At 43.7% G+C, this 18,647-nt stretch overlaps 2 protein-coding genes across 5 annotated transcripts in view; one reads left to right on the forward strand and one right to left on the reverse strand.

Moving 5' to 3' along the window:
• The window catches only part of LOC147102820 (platelet-derived growth factor subunit A-like), a 98,528-nt gene that overhangs the window by 26,614 nt on the left and 53,267 nt on the right, over positions 1–18,647 (reverse strand). For all 4 annotated transcript variants that reach the window (XM_085963669.1, XM_085963670.1, XM_085963671.1 and 1 more), the window contains exon 3: positions 14,622–14,654. In XM_085963669.1, coding sequence (XP_085819795.1) covers positions 14,622–14,654 — 33 coding nt within the window. The remainder of the gene's footprint in view (positions 1–14,621; positions 14,655–18,647) is intronic.
• Positions 7,112–9,645, forward strand: LOC147102821 (syncytin-2-like). The gene has a single exon (XM_085963668.1). The coding sequence runs from the start codon at positions 7,576–7,578 to the stop codon at positions 8,974–8,976; it is 1,401 nt and encodes a 466-aa protein (XP_085819794.1). The 5' UTR covers positions 7,112–7,575; the 3' UTR covers positions 8,977–9,645.

Genomic DNA, 18,647 nt, shown 5'->3' on the forward strand with positions numbered 1-18,647 from the left:
GCATTACTGATGGTTGGCCTGCCATCCTAGCTCATTAGTAGGGCCTGGACAAACAGGCTTGTCAATGGGACTGAGATTCTTCATGGTTGACACCAGATAATCCTGCAAGGCAACACTTTAACTGGCAGGGTGGTCCTAGTTAATCAAGTAGTGAAAGATTTACCAGTGCGCTGTGCCAGTAAGCTGCATAGATTTTAGCTGGCGGAGCTCCAGCAGTGCTTCACGCATACTTCTGGATCTCCGAGCCTTGGTTCCTGCCAACCTGCACCTAAATTCTCTGGGCAGGCAAGTGGACTGTGTCCCTACAGATAAAGAGTGCGCACTCCATATCAGGCAAACAGAAACTCTGCTTAAATGAATTTCTCCTTTGTTTGTTATCGAGACTCTTAAGCATAGTGATGGGTTCTTATGTATTTCAGACTCTCAGCGGACCATTAAAAAATCAGGGGTGCTTAAATATTCAGAAGGCATCAATACCAGGTAAGACTGCACCGAGGAATGCTTAAAGAAGTGAGGGCAGAATTAAGGGATGCTGTGCTAGAACTTTCTTTGCATTTCACTGGATGCAGAACATAGTGTCGGAAGACAAATAGTTAATTTAGAAAGGTCAAGTAAACTTGTTTGCTTGGCATCGATAGTTGGAAAAGATTTGTGTCTATAAAGAAAGAAGCAAGCCAAGTACATTTGAGGTTTGTTTCCGTTTACCTTTGTCTGAACTCCTGATATTTGGTTTTCTTCCCAGTTATACTTTTCTCAGTCAGATTTTTATAATATTACTTGGAGTTTTCTGTTACAGTATTTTTGGTAGTTTTTATTTTCTGCTCCGCTTTTTTGTTCCTTTTCTACTTAAAATCTTTTGCTCTTTTTCTTTTCTTTTAATCTTGCTCGTTCCATTCCCCATGCCATCACCTTTTCTGTCGGCCATCTTTATCAATATTTTTCATTTGCTTTCTCATGTTTCTTCAGTGAAGATTGAGCAAGATCAGGCAGGGAGAGCAGTCTCTTCTATGGAAAGGGCTTGGCAAGTTTGGGCAGGAAGCGTAGACCTAGCTGGAGAAAGGACTGAACAAGACTGGGCAGAAAGGGGAACGAGCACAACAAACAGCCAGCCAAAGAAAGAGTCCCAAAAGCAGTCTACTAATGTTGGAGGCGAAGGCGAATGGTTGCAAACCTAACACTCAAACTAATTTTACTTTGCCATGGATGTTTTTTGCAACATGTTTTGATTCCATAGAGCACAGACACAAAGATTATAAGAAACTGGTGCACTGTAGCTGTTGAATGAATGAAATAAAGAAAGACTTGCATTTATATAGCGCCTTTCATGACCACTGGATGTCCCAAAGCACTTTACAGCCAATGAAGTATTTTTTGAAGTGTAGTCACTGTTGTGATGTAGGAAACGCGGCAGCCAATTTGCGCACAGCAAGCTCCCACAAACAGCAATGTGACAATGACCAGATAATCTGTTTTAGTGATGTTGATTGAGGGATAAATATTGGCCAGGACACCGGGGATAACTCCCTTGCTTTTCTTTGAAATAGTGGCATGGGATCTTTTATGTCCACTTGAGAGAGTAGACAGGGCCTCAGTTTAACATTTCATCTGAAAGACGGCAACTCCGACAGTGCAGCACTCCCTCAGCACTGCACTGGAGTGTCAGCCTGGATTTTTGTGCTCAAGTCACTGGAGTGGGGCTGAAGGAAGAGCAGCTTCAGAAGGCTGTGAAGCTGTCTTTGTATTAGTGTGTCTGATAATGAGAATAAATTATACAGATTTTTTTATTAATTAGATTCCTTGCTGCAGCAGCTTGTTAAAGTCTTAAATTGCCAGCTGAGAGTTCAAGATCAACTTGGTCATTATCAGTCAAATGAACCAAACTATATGAACCTCCAGCAGATAATGATCCATTGAAACTTTTGCAGAGAAAATAGCTATGCCTAAAACTATAAAGAAATGAAGAGGCACTTCAACGTAGTTTTCAAGAAGAGCAAGCATGTTTTAACACCATTAATGGACACTTGATGCAGGACCTCTGTCCAGAATTGGATAGTATTGTTCACTGATGACTTTGCGAAGAATTGAGAGACCATTCATGATGTCCTGGACACAACCAGGAAGCTGCTGAGGAAGAAGGGATAATAATGAGGAAGAAGGGATGATAATGAGGAAGAAGGGATGATAATGAGGAAGAAGGGATGATAATGAGGTAGCAGCTTGCACATCTGGACTCAACACAAGAAGGCCCGTAGAGATTTAAAAACCATAGCAACCAAGCACTTATGAACGCTATTTTGATTTTTTACACAGTTGGATCTGCTTTTGTACAAGATTTCTAAGAAGCACTGTGGGTGGCACTCACTGAAATGACAAGTCAAGTAGCTGGGCTGTCCTCACACCTGTGTATCAACCAAGAGTTTTAAACACAAGTAACAATATGTTGCTTTTTCACTGCACCCAAAGAACATGTAGTCAACTTGCCTCAGCTCAGTTATGACTATGAGACTAACATGGCTGTTGCATGATAATGAATGATGAATTGAGCAAGTCTTTGAAGGATTGGGATTTGAACCAGTTGAATGTTGCAGTCGAGCGACACAGCATGACAACCTAGTTTCAGTCGAGACTAGTTTAAAAACACAATGGACTGAACTACAAAAGTGATTAAGCATGTGGAGATATGAGAAGCTGATTAACCTTTGAGCCATGTCCAATCACGAGTCACTGATCGGCCGAAGCCACAATGAAGTAAGAAAGGACCCTGCTGTCCAGATAACTGGACAAACTTAGATAAAAGACAGAACTAAAAGAAGGGGCTTAGCTAACGATGTAAAGTTATAATTAGGTTGTTTTTGAAGGAATATAATTGGGGAGGGGGGCGGCTGTTGCCTCGAAGCCAGACTGGCCAAGGAATAAGTAATGTAATCAAGGCTATCGATGTGCTCCAGTCTTGTACTGTATATAAGCTTGTGAATTTTGTTGATCGGGGAGAAGGTGCTCGCACAGACCGCGGGGTCTGAGACGCTTCTCCCAGAGCTCTGTTTTCAATAAACTGCACCTTTTACTTTACCACAGATTAGATGTGAATTTATTTTCACCCAACAAATTGGCGCTGCGAGCAGGGTACTGCAGAGCTGGAAGACCGCCTGCACCAGTGAGCGGGGCGAGTAGTCAGATCTTTGACCGTCCAGAAATTGGATCACTCGGAAGGGCGGTGTGACAGCAACGCAGTATCGAAAGAATCTGGTATCCGTGACGGGTGAGAGATGCAGTTTAAATAGTAGTTAAGTTGATTGAAACCTGATGTGTTATTTCGGAATGTAAATGTCTCGAGGACCCATACTGAGCTGGAATTAAGAGGGCGACTGGGCCCCACGTGAAGACCAGAGTTAGTTGGGAATCCGAGACAGACTAAAAATCTCTCTGCTGTGTTGCGTTGCGGGATCTGTTGGATTGCATTAAGTGACGTATTGTGCCAATGTATTAGAGCCTGCAAGTGCCAGACGAGTACCTCTGACAGGGATAGTTACAAGTCAGGACCGCCACCATCTAGTGGTGGACGATAGGTAAGACCTCTGAGAACGAGTTACTAGGGTGGACCGGAACGCGGTAAACTAGTGAAAAAAAAAAATTAATACATTATGGCGGAAGGCGGAGGCCCAGACTGGGGTCCGCCAGGATCGATGAGTCGGCTCTATGCTGACAACCAAAAGGGTTTGATCGATAAAATGAAGAAAGATGGGTGGGATCCACTAGAAAAACCAATAACACAGCGGGAGTGGTGGGAAAAGCAGAAACAAAAGAAAACTAAGAAAGCAGGAGTAATTTTAATACATCAGGTAGTAATGTTAACAAAAAGGGTTAAGACACAAACCAGTAAGATGGAAGAACAAGAAATAAGAATAGCAGAATTAGAAACTTTAGTAGAAAGGATGGAATTGACAGGCAAGGGAAAAGGAGACGAACGGGATAAAGAAAACCCCCCGCCGTATGCCTCGGCTCCACCTAGAGACGAAAATGATATTCCAGTAGTGCCGATGGCACCCGTAATACGACACCCAGTGCCAGCTCAAAGTCGATATCGGGCTTTCTCCCCTCTTGAAAAACAAGCCATTCTTAAAGATTTAGGAACCCTTAAACCCCGTAGTCAGAACTCAGAGTTCTGGAGGAATTTAGAGGAAATATGGGAAATCCATGATTTACATCCTCGAGACATCCACCAGTTAGTTAGGGCGAAATGACCAGCCGACAAATGGAGAAATGTAAACCCCGCTGCAGGCATGCAAGACGGAGCGTGGGCGGATGCAATACCTGCGGGTGCCGCACTGGCGGCACAGCGGGCAGCATACGGGCCCTTTAAGATCGCAGTAGAAACGGCACTTGGGGCCCCTACTATAAACTGGGGAAAAATCCAATCAGTAAAGCAAAGAAAGGGAGAATCTAGTAGTGATTATGGAGAACGATTGTTTGACACCTATTGCGAATCGTCAGGGCAAGCAAACCCACAACGAACAGACCAGCCCTTCATCCAGATGTTTAAGGATGGACTCTCATCGGCACACCAAGCCATCCTAAAAATGGGGGTAGTAGCCGCCCCTACGTATGATCTCGCAGTTCAATGGGCATGTCAGATAGACGCAAAGGAATCTGAACACACCGAAAAGGGAGGTGTAAAAGTTAAACAGGAAAGGGTAGCAGCAGGGGAGGCATCACAATCAAACAAGAGGATTCAGGGGAACTGTTATAATTGTGGGAAGATGGGACATATGGCAAAGGATTGCAGGAGTGGAAAGAAAGGGGGATGTGACTATTGCGGTAAGCCAGGACACCAGAGTTACAGCTGTTGGCAGAAGAAAGGAAACGTGGACCAGACACAGGGCGCTTATCTCAGTCCGGAGGATAGAAGGGACTTTCTTGAGTACCTCAAGTCGAAAGGGAAGAGTCAATGACGGGAGGCGGCCCCCGTAAAAGGAGGCTCGGATAACCGAGTCTATGTAGCAACATTATTAGGGGGCTGACCATGTGAAATGTTAGTTGACACAGGAGCATCAGCGTCCTTGACTGATTTGCTCCTTCCAACAACCAAGGAATATATATATATAGTAGGATTAGGGGGTATAAAAATTAAGGCTTATAAAAGTGAGGTACAAGTTTTAGAGTTAACAGGAAAACTCCTCCCCGCCCAATTTTATGTGTGTCCAAATAACGAAGGTACCATATTAGGAATAGACTTACTAAAAGAATTTAACATATTGGTGGACTCCGCGCAAAATAAAATTGTTTGGTCCAAAGGAGATGGGTCCAAGGTCAGTATAGATAAACCATGCACCAATTTGGCTAGGGTAGGGAGTGCAGCATCTTGGAGCAGGCATATGGGAGTTTAAAACAAGCGCTGATAGTGGCCCCTGGCCTCGGTCTACCCGACATGAGGAAACCATTCCACATTCATTGTGAAAACGAAGGGGGGTTCTACGCCGCCGTGATAACCCAACAACATGGGGACAGGCGACGGCCGGTAGCATATTACTCCACTAAACAGTCATCTGTAGCCGCTGGATTATCACGATGTGTAGCAGCACTGGATTGCACAGCGTGGGCGGTAAAGGTTAGCGAGCCCACAGTAATGACCGGGGACATTATCCTCCATACCAGACACACGATAGTAGAAATGTTAAATAATAATAAGCTACGGTCAGTATCTAACATGCGAAGGGCACGTTGGGAGACGGTCCTAATACCTAAGGACGAATCAGTGGTAATTAGGGATACGGGGGAGAATCCCGCGGAAGGGATCCTGGGATCAGGGGAACCCCACGTATGTGCAGAAGTAGATGAGGAAGTAGACGGAGACCCTTTGGAGGAAGATCCTCTGGAAGACCCACAGCTTACCCTGTACGTGGATGGCTCCAGAAAATATGTTGACGGGTCTCCCCGAACTGGGTGGGCAGTCGTAAATGAAAAATTAGAAACAGTATTGTCCGGCAGATTGGACGAGGCATTATCAGCCCAAGTGGCAGAATTAGTAGCACTCACTGAGGCCCTGACCCTGGCAGAAGGAAAAACAGTAAATATTTACACAGATAGTAGATATGCGTTTGGAGTGGTGCACGATTACATGATAGCTTAGGGAAGAAGGGGATTTGTCACTGCAGGAGGAGATCTTATCAGACATCAACAGCGAATAGGGGCCCTCTTGGAAGCTGCAAAAGCACCAAAGCAGGCAGCAGTAGTAAAAATTAAAGCCCATCAGAAGGTAGAAACCCGCCAACAAGAGGGCAATCGGGCCGCGGATTTGGCAGCGCAGCAGGCATTAGAACAGGAACTACCGGTAGCAAGTACACAGGTAGACCAGATAGACATCGGAAGGTTGCACCAGGATACCGCGCCGGGAGAAAGGCAGGAATGGTATCGGGTAGGAGGTAGAGCAGATGATCAGGGGGTTTGGCGAAAGAACGGGAAGGTAATAGCCCCCGCTTGTATTCGACAAACACTCTTGGAGTTACACCATGGCATAGATCATGCGGGCAGAGGGGCGATGACCCATCTGGTAGGACAAGAATGGTGGTGGCCAGGTGTAGGAAGGGATGTAGCAAAGTATTGTCAAAAGTGTCTGACATGCGCCCAGCATAACCCAGGATGGCCAGTAAAAATACGAATGGCCCACCAGCCGAGACCTAGAGGCCCTTGGGAAAAGATACAAATAGATTTCACCGGACCATTACCAAGTTCCAGGGGGAAGAGATATTGCTTGGTAATTATAGACCAGTTTACTCGATGGGTCGAGGCCTTCCCTACTAGGGACTGCACAGCCACCACAGTGGCAAGAATAATGGCAGAAGAAATAATTCCCCGATGGGGAGTACCAATCCAAATCGATTCAGATCAGGGGACACATTTTACAGGGATAGTAATGAAAAAGATATGCGAATGGATGGGAATAAAGCAAAAATTCCATATTCCCTACCATCCCCAGAGTTCGGGAATGGTGGAACGAATGAACCGGACTTTGAAAACAGCCTTAGCCAAGGCGTTAGGGGAAAAGCAACAGCAATGGGTAAATGTATTACCAACCATGTTAATGAAGTTAAGGGCGAGCCCAAACCGAACGGGTTTGTCCCCTTACGAATTAATGACGGGGAGAGCGATGCAACTCCCCCATGGAATAATAACAGGAGGAGAGGATATAGGCCCTCTGAGAGATAGAGTCCGTAGGTACGTCTTGGAACTAAGTAACCAGTTAAAGGAAATGAGACAGCAAACTAGGGATAGACAGGAGGAAAGAGATAAAGATTTGGAATTGACTGCACTTCCACATATCCCTCCAGCGGGAACTAAGGTAATGGTTAAAATTTTACCAGAAAAACCAGGCTTTGCCCCAAAATGGTCAGGACCGCATCAAGTCCTTATTAGTGGGGATACGTGCGCATGTATATAGATATAAAGGGGATGGGGCGGTGGAAACACTGGACTCAACTGAAGGTCTACAAGGACTAAAATACATATTTGTATATCTAACAGGTGATACCTGCAATCAATCTCAATAACCCTTTGGAAAATTGTTAATACGTCTTTAAAATGTATTTGACTATAGTATTGTTTTGTGGAATATGTGTGGCATTGACCAAAGTGACATGCCACCCGGCATGGGAAAAGCAAGAATTACATGTTAATACCTTTTTGTATATGAGTTATGTGTATGCAAGGGACAAGGGAGAAAGTGCATGTTGGGTATGTAGCCATATCCCAATCCACTCCAGAGGGGGAATCCCTCTTAGACCAATACCATTGAATGTAATTCAAATGGCTGAGTGGTTAGTTAGTAGAAACAATACGAGCAGTAGTACTAATGGTAAGGACACCCAGAGCAGAAAACGGGAGGAACAAAGAGTACAGTTCAGGAGTGCAGGATATCCCTTAAACATGTTTGAAGGATGGTACAAACCCGTGTATAATATAAGCGAAAAGCCACCGTACCTTATCCTCACAAACACAACTGGGGTAGGAAGACCCGTTGGGGCGATATGTTGGATAAGGAATGTAAGCAGAGGGGAAGAGGGGAATCTGGAAGCAGGAAACAGTTGTTGTAAACATAATTGGACAACCCTCGAACAAGGTTCACCCTTAGAAGTTTGGTGGTTTAACACAACTGGTTTAACAAACCTCACTAGTGGGGGGAAATGGAACAGAATCACAGGGAGTAACGGCGAGTCTGGCTTTTCCATATTCACAACGAATATGAACCTAACTGCCTATAACGGGACCTATTTTATTTGCGGACATAAGGCATACCCATGGCTTCCACGAAATTGGACTGGGTCCTGCTATTTGGGATATGTGGTGCCATACATCCATCACTTGCCCTCCCTAGCAGATTATCACCATTATCGCTCCAAAAGGGCAATTACAGAAACAGAGCGGTTCTTCGCTATTTTATTCCCCGGGTATGGGACGGCTAGGGCAATAAAGGAAATTCGACTCGTAGCATCGGTATTAGAGAAAGTAGCTAATGACACAGCTGAAGCCCTGTCTGAAATAAGTGCAGAAATGGTGGCTATGAGAACAATAGCTCTCCAGAATAGGATGGCCCTTGATTATCTCCTAGCTAAAGAAGGTGGCACATGCGCAATGATAGGCGCTGAGTGCTGCACCTACATACCAGATAGCTCAGAGAATATAACCAATTTGGCCGAGCATATACAAAAGGAGGTAAAGAAATTACACCAAACCTCAGGGGAAGGTTGGTTGGACTGGCTCTTCGGAGGATCATGGGGATCGTATTTGATACATGGATTTATAATTGTTGTTGTAGTGATGACAATATGTTGTGTTATGACAACGATTTTGAAAGTATGTTGTAAATTGGCCCTCGCTGGCATTCCAGTAGCATCTGGAGATGCGATAAAACCCTGGCTATCAACGACAGACGAACTGCAAGCAACAGGAGAAGACGACGAGGACAACGAGTCTCACATGTAAAGACTCACATGATGAGCAACGAAGGATGAGCTCAGGACAATTGAGCCCAACCCTCAATACAGGGTGACTACCCGGTGGATGGCAAGAAACGGCATTGGAAGTTGGTATCCCGGGGCAAAATCTAAATTTGTACCGGGACCAATAGGAGGGATTGAAGGATTGGGATTTGAACCAGTTGAATGTTGCAGTCGAGCGACACAGCATGACAACCTAGTTTCAGTCGAGACTAGTTTAAAAACACAATGGACTGAACTACAAAAGTGATTAAGCATGTGGAGATATGAGAAGCTGATTAACCTTTGAGCCATGTCCAATCACGAGTCACTGATCGGCCGAAGCCACAATGAAGTAAGAAAGGACCCTGCTGTCCAGATAACTGGACAAACTTAGATAAAAGACAGAACTAAAAGAAGGGGCTTAGCTAACGATGTAAAGTTATAATTAGGTTGTTTTTGAAGGAATATAATTGGGGAGGGGGGCGGCTGTTGCCACGAAGCCAGACTGGCCAAGGAATAAGTAATGTAATCAAGGCTATCGATGTGCTCCAGTCTTGTACTGTATATAAGCTTGTGAATTTTGTTGATCGGGGAGAAGGTGCTCGCACAGACCGCGGGGTCTGAGACGCTTCTCCCAGAGCTCTGTTTTCAATAAACTGCACCTTTTACTTTACCACAGATTAGATGTGAATTTATTTTCACCCAACAGTCTTCATCGCTGTTGACCAGGAGATACATATGAAAATAACAGGCAGGAAAAGACCATGCTGCTCCACTTTCATGATGGCTGGAGCATCCTGACTAGACAATTCCTACCCGCCCACCCCTCAGCCATGTAATCTCCTGGAAGAGGCAAATAAACAGGAAATAAAACAGGGCCAATAGGGGAAAAAATGAAAAGCCTGTTGATTCTATTTCAGCACAAAGATAAAGCTGACTGCATACGTCAGCTAACCGAGATGGGAACAGACACAAATTCTTTAAAAATATCTTATTTTGCCAAATCCACAATACATTTCCTACACCTCTGAACATCATCAAAACAGCAGTTAAACAGCATGCACTACAGTAAATCCTCCTCAGCAACATATTTACAAAACATCTGATAGTTCTATTTGCACTATTTCTCTTATATTTCATTTCACTCCCTAGTGGGTCCCATAATTTTTCCATTGCAGTGTATTATTAAAAGATTTGTAATCATTTATTTTCAATGGCACATTTCCAAACGGATGCACACTTCTGGAGTACAGTGGGAAACCATATCATTTGTATTAATGTGATTTATTCACAGTTTAACAAAACATTACGTTAATGGGTATAGGAATGTGGCATACTTCATGCTTGTTTAAAAATGCAACATTGCCAGTAATATAAATCTTATACTATTTGCAATTCTGCAGCAGTCTGTCTGAAAATGGGGGCACCAATTTGTGGCTGTGATTGTCCCTGGCCCACTGTTTTTCAGAATGTGTAACAGGGGCTTGTTTTGCATTGAGTTTCTCACAGGCCAATATCCGCTCAGCTATCTCGACTTGGTACAAGCCGCACAGCTCGCTGCAGAGATTTTTAGCTGAAGAATTACTTTGAAAAATACTTTTCAGCCAAATGTATGGTGGCCTGGTGGTTACGGTGCTGAATCAACAACTCGGGAGATCAGGCGTTCACTATCCCACCATGGCAAGTTGCGAAATTTACTTCAATAAATCTGGGAACCTGCAGGCTAGCCACAGAAAGTGATTATAAAAGCTGCCAGATTGTGGCTAAAACTCAACTGGTTCACTAATGTCCTTCAGGGAAGGGAACCCGTCAACCAACCCTATCTGATCTGACCTAAATGTGACTCCAGTGCCAGACCATGTGGGAAATTAGGGGCGAGTAATAAATTCTGCCACTAGAGTTGCCAACATCTCAAAAACAAATGGGGAAAAAAATTATTTTGTTTAAGTAGACGAGCAGTTATTGGTACAGAAGCAAAATACTGCGGATGCTGGAATTCTGAAATAAAAACAGAAAATGCTGGAAATACTCAGCAGGTCAGGCAACATCTGTGGAGTGAGAAACAGAGTTAACATTTCAGGTTCTGACGACAGGTCATCGACCTGAAACGTTAACTCTATTTCTCTCTCCACAGATGCTGCCTGACCTGCTGATTATTTCCAGCATTTTAGAAACATAGAAACATAGAAGATAGGAGCAGGAGTAGGCCATTCGGCCCTTCGAGCCTGCTCCGCCATTCAATGTGATCATGGCTGATCATCCAAATTCAGTACCCTGTCCCTGCCTTTTCCCCATATCCCTTGATCCCTTTAGCCTCAAGAAATATATCCAACTCTTTCTTGAATATATTTAATGAACTGGCCTCCACCGCCCTCTGTGGCAGAGAATTCCACAGGTTCACCACTCTCTGGGTGAAGAAATTCCTCCTCATTTCAGTCCTAAATGGCTTACCCCTTATCCTTAGACTATGACCCCTGGTTCTGGACTCCCCAGCCATCAGAAACATCCTTCCTGCATCTAGTCTGTCCAGACCTGACAGAATTTTATAGGTTTCAATGAGATCCCCTCTCAATCTTCTAAACTCCAGTGAGTATAAGCCCAATCGACACAATCTCTTCTCATACGTCATTCCTGCCATCCCAGGTATCAGCCTGGTGAATCTTCGCTGCACTCCCTCCATGGCAAGAACGTCCTTCCTCAGGTAAGGTGACCAAAACTGCACACAATACTCAAGGTGCGGTCTCACCAAGGCCCTGTACAACTGTAGCAAGACATCCTTGTTCCTGTACTCGAACCCTCTTGCTACGAAGGCCAACATACCATTTGCCTTCTTAACCGCCTGCTGCACCTGCATGCTTACCTTCAGCGACTGGTGCACAAGGACACCCAGGTCTCTTTGCACTTTCCCTTCTCCCAATCTATTGCCATTCAAATAATAATCTGCCTTCCTGTTTTTGCCACCAAAGTGGATAACCTCACATTTATCCACGTTTCTGCCCAATCACCCAACCTGTCCAAATCGTACTGGAGTTTCCCGACACCCTCCTCGCAGCTTACCCTCCCGCCCAGCTTTGTGTCGTCTGCAAATTTGGAGATATTACATCCAATTCCCTCGTCCACATCATTAATATATATTGTGAACAGCTGGGGTCCTAGGACCGATCCTTGCAGTACCCCACTAGTCACTGCCTGCCACTCGGAAAACGACCCGTTTATTCCAACTCTTTGCTTTCTGTCCGCCAACCAGTTCTCTATCCAAATCTGTTTTTTATATAAGCAGTTATTGATGATCAGTTGGCTTGTAGGGCATTACACAACAAAATGACTGAAATACTCCATCAATTGCTTTCCACAATCATTTCTGAGTAAATAAGTACACTTGCAGTCACTTCAAGTCAGTTTTACTGATAAGCGTAACATCAGAAGTTGTTCAGAAATGTTGCACTAGCCCTTTGGCCCCACTGTGTTCAGGACTTTTGTTCAACTAGAACTCACTGGAGATGAGACAGAGATTTAGCTACAGGTTTGGTGGATTGTTGCCCAGATTGGTTCCGGCTGAGATGAATCTCTCGTGCTTATAGATCTTATCACAAAAGTACGGGCAGGGGAGAGAAATTTACTCCAGCTGGGCTGGCCCGATTTTGCTTCTCCCTCCTCAGGTTGTTTACACCTCTTCTGCCTTGAAATTAGGCTCTTCAGATAACAACATATCCCAACGCCAAGTCATTCATTCCCCAAGAGATTATTTCGACAGTTTCTCCTTTACCTATCTTACAACACGGTCTTCCCGGGAGTCTTCGTTTTTTTTTCCTGTTTCTACCTTCTTGTCTCTGTATAAATACGAATTTCCCTTCCCCATTTCACCCCGTTCTCTTTTTCACAACTGATGTGTAGTTAGTTACATGACTTTATTGTGTTGCCACCATGGCCAATGCATTAATGGCCAATGTCTTAGCCCACATCAAAGCCAGTGTTCCTGCCTCTCTTGACCAACACCAGTTTGCCTATCGTGCAAACAGATCAACGGAGGACGCAATCACAACTGCTCTACACTCGGCACTGAATCACCCAGATGGTAAGGAGACCTACATCAGAATGCTGTTCATAGACTACAGCTCAGCATTCAACACTATCGTCCCCAACAAGCTGGCCACCAAACTCCAAACTCTTGGCCTGAACACTTCCCTCTGCAACTGGACCCTGGACTTCCTAACAAACAGACCCCAGTCTGTCAAATTAGGTAACCACACCTCCCCCCCCCCCGACCCTGAACACGGGGGCCCCACAAGGATGTGTGCTGAGCCCCCTCCTCTACTCCTTCTTCACCCACGACTGTGTGGCTGTTAATGGTTCCAACACCATCATCAAGTTTGCGGATGACACCACGGTAGTAGGCCAGATCACCAACAACGATGAGTCAGCCTACAGGGAGGAGGTCCAGCATCTCGTGAAGTGGTGCGCTGATAACAACCTGGCCCTTAACATCAAGAAAACCGAAGAAATCATTGTGGACTTCAGGAAGTCCAAAGGCGGAAGTCACACCCCCATCCACATCAATGGGGCTGTGGTGGAAAGGGTGGACAGCTTTAAGTTCCTCGGAGTCCACATCACGGAAGACCTCTCCTGGTCCCTCAATACCTCCTCTCTGGTGAAGAAGGCCCAGCAGCGCCTATATTTCCTAAGGAGGCTGAAGAGATGTAACCTGTCACCCCTGATCCTCTCTAACTTTTACCGCTGCACTATAGAGAGCATCCTGACAAACTGTATCACAGTATGGTATGGCAGCTGTAGCTACTATGACCGGAAAGCCCTGCAGCGGGTAGTCAAAACTGCCCAACGCATTACCGGCACCTGGCTACCGACCATAGAGCACATATACCAGAAACGCTGTCTACGGAGGTCACGGTCCATCATCAAAGACCCTACCCACCCCAGCCACAGTCTGTTCGCCCTCCTGCCATCTGGGAGACGCTACAGATGCATTCACACCCGTACGACCAGATTTAGGAACAGCTTCTTTCCCAGGGCTGTCATCCTACTGAACTCCACAAATAAACTCTAAAGCCTGCACATCTGCCAATGCACTTTATTATGGTTATGTTTATGTTAATATACTACAAGCCAAATGTATGTTGAATGTTTAAATGTCTTAATCCAAATGTACACTCTCGGGAGCCACAAGCCTACATTTCGTTGTACTGCACTTGTGCACTAACAATGACAATAAAAGTTGATTTGATTTGATTTTTGATTTGACTTTATTGTGTTGCCACCATGGCCAATGCATTAAAGACGCAATATCTTTGATTGGCGCTGTTGGCAGCAGAATGCTGAATATGGCAGTTCGACCATCAATTTGCCAATTATAAAGGTACAGTTTGAAACCAGCTGGGCTAGACACGTGTTAGAACTGTAAAAAAAAGCTCATATTGTTTTAAAACCAACCATCAGAGACAGAAGGCAGAGTACAGTATTATTTAAAATTAAGTAAAAAAAAAATCATTTTGCACCTTTGAATTTCAGTGCTAAGTTTTTTGCTCTATCTGCTTGTCTGCACTGAGTGCAAGCTTAAATATGAATAGTGCCATTTAAACCTTCCCACCCACTACATTTAAACACACAATCCCAGAGTACATACATTAGGCCTACCTATTTTGTAGTTGGGTCTGAAGCCAGGAGAATCTGTTGAAAGAAAATAAATTTTAAAAAGTAGGATTGTAAATAACTGGAACATACGTTTGAGACACTATTAAAATAAATTCAGTCTAGTTATATATATTTGGATAGTGAGTGTTAATTTGTTCAGTACACAATTATAGCACAAAGATCATTATTCATTGACACAAGACTTTCTCCAGCTGCACCGACATAAGCACAGGTATGACACAATGCTAAATGCACATGTGTGCACTTTTATAAAAGTGCGCACACAATTAATCCTAATCTCTCTTCTCTTAGGCAGTCCCTCTGAACCGAGGATGACCACATTAAAAATGAGTTCGCAGGTGACTGATGAGTCCAATGCGGGACCTACAGTCTCTGTCACAGGTGGGGCAGATGGTGGTTGAAGGGGCGGGTGGGTGGGGTGCTTGGGTTGATGTGCGCTCCTTGCGCTGCCTGCGCTTGGCTTCCGCTTGCTCCCGGCGAAGAGACTCGAGGTGTTCGGCGCCTTCCCGGATGCTTCTCCTCCACTTTGTGCGGTCTTGGGCCAGGGATTCCCAGGTGTCAGTGGGGATGTTGCACTTTTTCAAGGAGGCTTTGAGGGTGTCCTTGAAGCGTTTCCCCTGTCCACCTGGGGCTCTCTTGCCGTGCCGGAGCTCCGAGTAGAGCGCTTGTTTTGGGAGTCTCGTATCGGGCATGTGGACAAAGCAAGTGTCAGCAATTTATAAAAGACACACACAGTATTAATCTTCTGGATAAATAGAAACTCTACTGTTAGCCTTACAAATGGTTCAGCTTGCACTTTGAGGGATGAAATATTCGTGGGCTTGTTAGAAAGCAGAAAGGAAACTCAAATGAAAATAAAAGAAACCAAAGACATTTTCAAGTGACATATTGCATGGAGGTTTATAAAGTAGATTTGAAGGGATTGAATTAATATCTCAATGGTGCGCCTGTTCCCATGTCAAAGGCTGATGCAACTGTGGAATTTTAATGATTGAACAAATTACACGTTTAACCCCTCAGCAATGTCACAGTTTGCTAGCTCTGCATTATTTAGATTTATTGCCTAATCTGTTATTCCCTCACCAAGGCAGATGATTTCACAGTAGACATTAATTATTAATCACTGATGTAATTTTAATGCCAATATCTACAATATTTAACTATCAAGTATGATATTTCAAGCAATATCCAAAATCAAAATCTCATTCACATGATGAGCATTTTCTAGAGAAACTACTTGAATTTATAAAGGTTACAAGAATTTTTTTTAAAAACCAGGATGAGTGCAATCTAGCTCCAGGCTCTGTCTACCCATATATGGACTGTTTGGTGGAACTGAGCCAAAATTACGGTTTAATGGTTTAGGCTGGGCGATTATTTCATTTTTGAGTTGCAAATGGGAGATTGGAATTCAGCCAAGTTGTTTCTTTCACTGAGCTGGAGGAGACAACAGAGATTTTGTGGTTTAGATTTGGCAGCAAGTTGTCCTCTCACCCCAGCGGAAAAATGCTATTTAACCTGAAGAATGTCCGCAGACTGATTTTCGACAGAGCCGGGGAGACATGGCTTCCAGCTCTTCGGTAATTCTTTCTTTGCACAAGTTTTGCAATTGTGACGCTCCTTCGCTTCAAAACCTGTGGGATCGTCCAAAACTTACAAGAAAGATGCTGCACAATTTCCTGCTCTTATTTCTTGGGTCAATTTTTGTCATCCGCATTAATTTCAGGATGTGCTTTTGGCAAATCGCAGATTTATGGGCTGGGCAATATTAGCACATGAGCATGTAATGCATTTGTATGCTATTTTAACAAAGACAATAACCATTAGAATTGCAAACAGTTTTGCCCCATTAGGCTTAGAAACAAATGGTGTTCGAGCAATGAGTGACTGACTTGTAAAAAAAAAAAATTAGTCCCACAACAATAGCCAATTGTTTCATATGGCATGGATTCGAAATGCTGCCGTCACTCTCTATGCCACTGGGACTTTTAAAACAGCAACAGACCAACATTTTCCTTTGCACTGGTCTTGGAGCCATGCTTGTTTAACATTTAGTGCTGCACACACCATCCCTTTTATTGCTAGTTTGTTTTCTTGCTCCAACATGTTGTTCTCATGCTTCGGGACCTCCTCTGTCAAAAAAAAGGCCTGCTTCTTTCTGTGAGAAACTTATTCTGCCACATGAAAACGTCTTCAGTCAGCATATTTCAAACCACCACAAACTCAGCACGCTTTCAAATGGACAACTCATATAGCACTCGCACCAATAATAAAACTTTAGGTAGTCTCTTATTGCTAAATTAATTTATGTTTGCGACTAGCATTAGACGAGCACAAATAAGTAAGTGGTCCCTTTTCATTTTGCTCGCTTGAACAAGATTCCCCACATTTTGAAAGCTCCATTGCTCAAAGGGCTTCATCGCATTGCCCAGGTTGGACTGAACCTTACTCTGAGCTCTCATTCTGTGCCTACGTTAACTTTGTTTTTTGCTAAAATTATCAAAGAAGGAATTTCATCCCTTAGAATGTCTAAATCAGGTAGCAATTCTAATTTTTAAAACTCTATAATATGAACAACATACTCAGCAATAAAGATAATAATTTGCCCTTTTTTGAATTTTTGCCTAATAATTTCTCAGACAAGCGTAATTTGTTCCCTTTAAAAATATAACTTATGCCCTACTTCAAGGAACAGTTGAGAGTTTAAGGTATCCTTTAGAATATGAGCAATGCACAAGCTTTCTTCTCTGTACAGGTGACCTAGATATTGGAGATGTGCAAACCATCCCATAAATCGATTGTCCAAATCTCCTAAGCAAAAGTGCTGAAAATTTATAAAACAGCCAACTCTGATATACATTCTGATGAAACATTTACCTTAAACGTTCAACCGCTGCTAGCTTTATTAAAAATAATAAAGTTTTATGTAAAAATTCTATGGAATATTATATAGTAAGACTATGGTAACATAATCCTACCTGGAAGATGTATTGGAAGGAGTAAGCAATGTCAAGCTGGTGAAAAAAAGAATTCAATGGTGCAAGCTTAATTTCGTCACAGTGCTCTCAGAAGTGGCTCAGAACTCCCGACGGAGGATTTTAATTGTACATAAACTAATGAAATTTCCTTTTTTGTTAAGATTCCCTTTAAGGCCCCCGTGGGCCTTGTGGGGTAATTCATGTGAATTTATTAACTTAACAGCATGGGATGTTTCCAATAATGAATATTATTTATGATGAAAGACATCATTACTTGGTTTTACCACTTTCATTTTCTTGCTTCTAAGAAATAAAGCAGATTATTAGGTCTTTTAAAACTAAAATGTACTTTGTGATACTGTCCACTCTATTTTTGCCATCATCTTGGCACAACAATGATTATTCAAACTGTGTTTGCCAATCCAGTTACATCCAAGTCGGGCTATATGCAATTTATTCCCTTTTCTCTCATTTTAACTCCTTGTCATTTACCAAGCCACATGCTAACTTCTTTACCGAGATGTCTTCCCTTGGTTTCTGACCCGAGCAACTCCTCGTTCTCAGTGGTTTCAACCTGCATCTCAAACCCTCGCTCCACTGATTCCTGTACTACCTCAACTCGTCCTTCTTGTAAGCTCTCCGACCCACAACCTTGGCCACCCCTCAGCCTCACCATCTCATGGACTCTCTAAGCCTGAGGTCTCCTGAACGCATTCTCAAAAAAAAAACAACCATTACCTATCCAGCCTCTCCGTCGACCACCCTATCTCTAACCTCTAAGATCTTTGAACATGTCATCATGTCCCAGCTCCGTGCCCATTTGTCCCGAAACCCCAGCTTGAACTCCTCCAATCCCGCTTCCACCCTTCTCCAAGTACCTATACAGGCCTAGACAAAGTCATAGAGAACATCCTATGTTACTATGATCGTGGTGCATTATCGCTCATTACACTCCTTAACCTATATGCAGTGTTTGATATGGTAGGTCATGCATCTCCTCCAATGCCTCTCTTCTATCAGCCAGCTCCCT

The sequence above is a fragment of the Somniosus microcephalus genome, chromosome 21 (assembly GCF_052327205.1).
Source record: "Somniosus microcephalus isolate GS21.2 chromosome 21, FLI_Smic_1.0, whole genome shotgun sequence".
Taxonomy (NCBI): Eukaryota; Metazoa; Chordata; class Chondrichthyes; order Squaliformes; family Somniosidae; genus Somniosus; species Somniosus microcephalus.